Source organism: Cornus florida, unplaced genomic scaffold, assembly GCF_030987335.1.
Source record: "Cornus florida cultivar Cherokee Brave unplaced genomic scaffold, ASM3098733v1 CherokeeBrave_3.0.0_Hap2_Chr07, whole genome shotgun sequence".
NCBI lineage: Eukaryota > Viridiplantae > Streptophyta > Magnoliopsida > Cornales > Cornaceae > Cornus > Cornus florida.
Window position 1 is genome coordinate 18,805,261 of NW_026775577.1, and position 4,835 is coordinate 18,810,095.

At 34.0% G+C, this 4,835-nt stretch overlaps 1 protein-coding gene across 1 annotated transcript; it reads right to left on the reverse strand.

Moving 5' to 3' along the window:
- Positions 1 to 367: 367 nt before the first annotated feature.
- On the reverse strand, positions 368 to 1,105 carry LOC132316346 (uncharacterized). Its single transcript, XM_059814839.1, has one exon. It carries the CDS (start codon positions 1,103 to 1,105, stop codon positions 368 to 370), a length of 738 nt encoding a protein of 245 aa, XP_059670822.1.
- Between the last annotated feature and the right edge of the window lie 3,730 nt (positions 1,106 to 4,835).

Here is a 4,835-nt window from a genome sequence, read left to right on the forward strand (position 1 = left end):
TATATATAAGATCACAAAACACAGAATAAATCCGTAAAGCATACTCATACCATAATATGCCAGACAACAATATATCTTTATCTACTGGCTCTGAAACTCACCAACGGCTCAGATTGAATATCAAGCATCATGACATACTAAATAAACGGCCCAGATCACTAGAACTTCATATAATCCCCATATCATATCACATTTATCCACAAAGTCCCTACTATGTTTTTCCTTAACAATTTAATACTACCGTACATACTACATACCACCGCATAACACTACATATGAAACGGTCGCGATCACTTATACACGTGTTACTGATGAAAATTTTGAAAAATAAAAGGTAAGTTTTGATTTTTTTTTTTTTTTTAATTAGTTAAGAGTAATTTTGAGGTACAATTATCATCTTCTCTTCTTGATGGAACTTGACTTGCTTAGCAATGAAGGCTTCTATCCTGCGCTGAAACTCCTCGTTGCTCAGTTTCTCGAACAAGCACGGCTTTTCCGGTAGAAACTCGCCGGAATACATGTCGTTGGGGAACTTATCAGTCTCCGATCGCCGGAGTTTCTCGTGACTATTCTCCGAACTGATCTCTCTCTTCAAATTATCCGACCTAGTCCTCCTAAAAGTTTTCGATTCCATAACTGGATTGGCCACCATTGTAGATTCGTTGTTTGAAGTAACTGTGTTTACTTCGCATATGATCTGTTTATCCACAAACACGATCTCCTCCGGTTCCGGCACCGGAGTATAAATTTTGGACCGGAAATCGAATTGATTGTCGCTGTTTCTGATGAGTTCTTCACAGAGATCTGTTTCGGCATTGTCGACGGCGGTCGGCGTCTGGCCGGACTTTGCGAAGAGGGTGACGACGATCACGTTGCTGAGGACGAAGATGAAGATAGGGCTAACGATGATAGCGAGGAGTTGCCGGAAGTATTCGCCGGATATTTTGACTGCGAACGGCAGGCGAGTGGAGGTCCAGGATATGAGAACGAGAACGAGGCAGAGCTCGAGGAGTCGAAACAGTTTGGCGACTTTTTGGAGGCGATGAAATCTTAGCATCGCGTTCGCCTTCTCGACCTTCACGTTATCGAAATTAAAAGCATCCATTTCCAGACAGAGAGGTGTGGTGTTTTCTGTTTGGGGATGATTTTCCGGGAAAGTAGAGAAGGAAAAGAAAAAGAGAATGAAATAAACGGAAAACAACGAGCTAGATCATTGGAGAGGGAAAGAAATGGAAAAATTGTTACAGAGAGTTGTGAATGTGTTTTTTTTTTTTTTTTTTTTTCTGTTTGGGGGCTGATTTTCCGGGAAAGTTTGGAAAAGAGGGAGGGAAATTAAAGGGACGAGCTGGATCTTTCGAGAGAGAAAGGAATGGAAAGATTGTTAGAAAGAGAGAGCAGTGATGGAAAAGGCTGACTTACTTCAAGTTCGGTGAAGTGAACCCTTGAGAGGACTGGTCTTGCCTATTTATAGCCTCGAAGTACATAGATTTTCATTTTTCAAACTTATTTAGATTTGGGATAAATTATTCTGTGGAACAGGTCCACCACAAGTACAAATCCAACATTTGATCTGGATCGTTGTTTGCTGTATACACTGTTGCGCGAACACGATGATTCTTGATTTTCTTCAATCCATGATGCGGACACGATGAGGTGGGGAACCAAATCAGGAGAGAAATTCTTTTGTTCGATTCCTAGTTTTGAGTATGAAATTTTAAAATTAACCTTGATACTAATAACATGCATCATATTTCAGAGATTAATTGTAAATATTACACCATTTTGGTAATATTTTAATTGAGGAAAATCTATTATTATTTTATTATATACAAAAAATAAATAAATAAATAAAATGAAAGAAATATGATTGAGTCCCATGGTTAAAAATATTGGGACAATATTTTAGGTTCTCACACGTACAACATCGTGACCGCAGAGCTAATTAGTAAAAAATCATACCAAATATCAGTTATAGAACCATTAAAACTGGGCGTCATTTTCTTGCTCCCTTTAGGGAAATTCGCAAATATGGGTGGATTTGCCCTGTAGCTTGAAGACTCATAAGGTGACAGTGGTGATGAAGTAGTTGAAGAAATGGACAAGGACAAGTCTTATTTTAATTATCAAACCACCAACTATATAATTTAGCAAGCATGTGTTGTACTATTTTTTATTTGATAATTAAATAGGGTATGACTATTTGTTGTTGGTCCATATAAGCGATTAGAATTGTGTACATTTTAGTGATGAAGACGTAAGTGTTAATGCAAAAACTGATTACCTAATCTGCAATGAACCGGTAGCCACTATTGGAACTGGTTCCCAAATGACAGATTCGTATGAAAAGATTAAGCACTAAGAAAAATTCTAATATGAAAATTTTTAAAAAACATAACTCAACTTCCTAAAATATTGTTCATACCTTTTTAATAGATCTCAATATACGAAAAACGAACAACTCTTCAATTTTGTAACCAATGTCGATCTTGAACTTGAAATTTAAAAATATAACTCGATTGGACTTATTTTGATACCGAAATTAAAATATATATCCCACAGTGTTTGAACCATATTGATCAAGGAATTGAATTGGCATGACGAGCTCAATACGTATTAGTCCTCAGTTGCTTCCATTTACAGATTAATTACCGGGAATAAAAAATAAAAAATAAAATAAAAATCTAGTGCAAGGACAAAACTTTAGTTGTTACAAATGCATGAATATCCTCATGGATAGATAAATGTTGGGCCTACTGTATTAATTAAAACTGTCATCATATCTCTATAAATTCACGCCGATAATGTTGATGTTTGAACTATATTCATCGAGAAATTCAATAGGTAGACCAGTTTAATGTGGATCAATAAAAAATGAATAAGTCTTATTTTAATTATTAAACCATCATCTAGTCAATGACTTCTATGTCTTTTATGATTTCTACGTTACCTCGACGTGAAGAGCTGTCTTGCTGTCATCTTCATCTGCAATAAGGTATACTACCGATTCATCCAAATCAAGTAATTGTCTAACCATTGATGCATCTCTTTCCCATGCAGCATAGTGGAGTGGTCTCTAACCATATACATCTGCTTCCTTGGTTAGTACGGGCTTGCACTCACATAAAATTCTTATACATTTTGAAATACAATGTTATATAACATATTCTACGAATTAAAAACAAAAAAATTATGTAACAGTAAAGCATTTTAGGAATTACTTGTTCCTTGGTAAAATAGTAGCATTCAAAGTTTTTTCTTTTTTTAAAAAAAAAAAAAAATTGTGCCTTTGGAGTTGGCATGGCAAAACGTGAATGCTTACCTGCAAATTAATTTAAAACAGGATTCTTTTGGGGGGTCACTTGGCCTTCTAGTCGATTAAAAATAAGTAGCAATTTCAATTGGGATTCAGCCAGTTGCCTTAAATAGCCTCTTAAAGCAGCTTTGTTAATTTATTAATTAAGACTGTCATCATATCTCTATGTATTCACACAGATAATGTTGATGTTTGAACTATATTGATCAAGGAATTCAAAAGGCAGACCAGTTTGACGTGGATCAATAAAAAATGAATAAATCTTATTTTAATTATCCAACCGCCTTCTATATAATTTGGTAAGCATGTGTTATATCATTTCTGATTTGATAATTAAATAAGACAAGTCTATTTGTTATTAGTCCATATCAACAATTAGAATTGTTTATATTTTAGTGGTGAATGCATGCGTTGTCCAATAAAAATTACACGACAATTCTAGGAGATGAAATTGAATTTAAACTTAACCTACTTAATTAGATCAATCTACCAACTTTGCGTATAAGGAAATATTTTTGTACACATTTCTAGCATCATTTCACTTGTTCTTGCTCGATGAGTATTTTTTGTTACAGGTAGTGTGCACTGTGGTAAAACAAACATCTCAACACGTTTTGGAATCTATTGTTGTCATTTGAGTATACTCAATTTGTCGACAAAATGAAGTCTTAAATAAAAAATACCAAATTCGTGAGTGTTTTCGTATTGTAATTAGCATTGACCAATATCCAAACACCGTTCTTTTAACCAGCTATTTTGTTGCTCTTATGTTACTTTGTTAATCTGAAAATCGTTTTCAAAAATTTAGAAAACAAATAGCAGTTTTCAAAAAACTATAAAAGACTATTATTTGAAAACAGACTTTTTTATAACTGAGTTTTTGAAAAAACAGTTTTCAGAAAACTAAATCAAGTAGAATTTTTTTTGTACATTTTTTTTGTTTTGAATTTTTCAAAAACAAAAAATTATTTTCATAATTACAAACCAAACAAACCATATATTTTTTAATGTTTTTAATCCAAAAATATCACAATAAAATTTACATTATTGAACATGCTTTCAAAATCACAAATAATCATATATATATATATATATATATATATATATATATATATATCAACAATGACAAATAATCAAAACAACCCCAATCCTGCGTCATTGAATGGTTGAAGAGGTAAAAACACAAAACACGCATTGGAATCTTATAAGAGCCATTAGAGACAATGAAAGAAGCAAGTGGGAGTGTGGGACCAAAAAAAAAATAGGTGCAAAGGTTAGGGCGTGTCTGTTGCACACAGGATGGTAACTCCGTACCATGTAGCAGCACGCTTCGTGTATGCTAGTGTGATCACGTGACCCTGAAATTCATGGTGCGTCAGTTTTCTTTTTACACATTTTTATAGTCCCAATTTTGCTGGTTAAGCAATGCAAATTACAGACCAAACAGAACCTTGCTTACACAGGTCGCCATGTCAGCTCACCATGTCTCTCTCTGTATATAGACACGCATTTATATATATAT

Coding starts and splice junctions, on each gene's coding strand:
- LOC132316346 (XM_059814839.1), bottom strand. CDS start 1,105: ATGGATGCTTTTAATTTCGATAACGTGAAGGTCGAGAAGGCGAACGCG.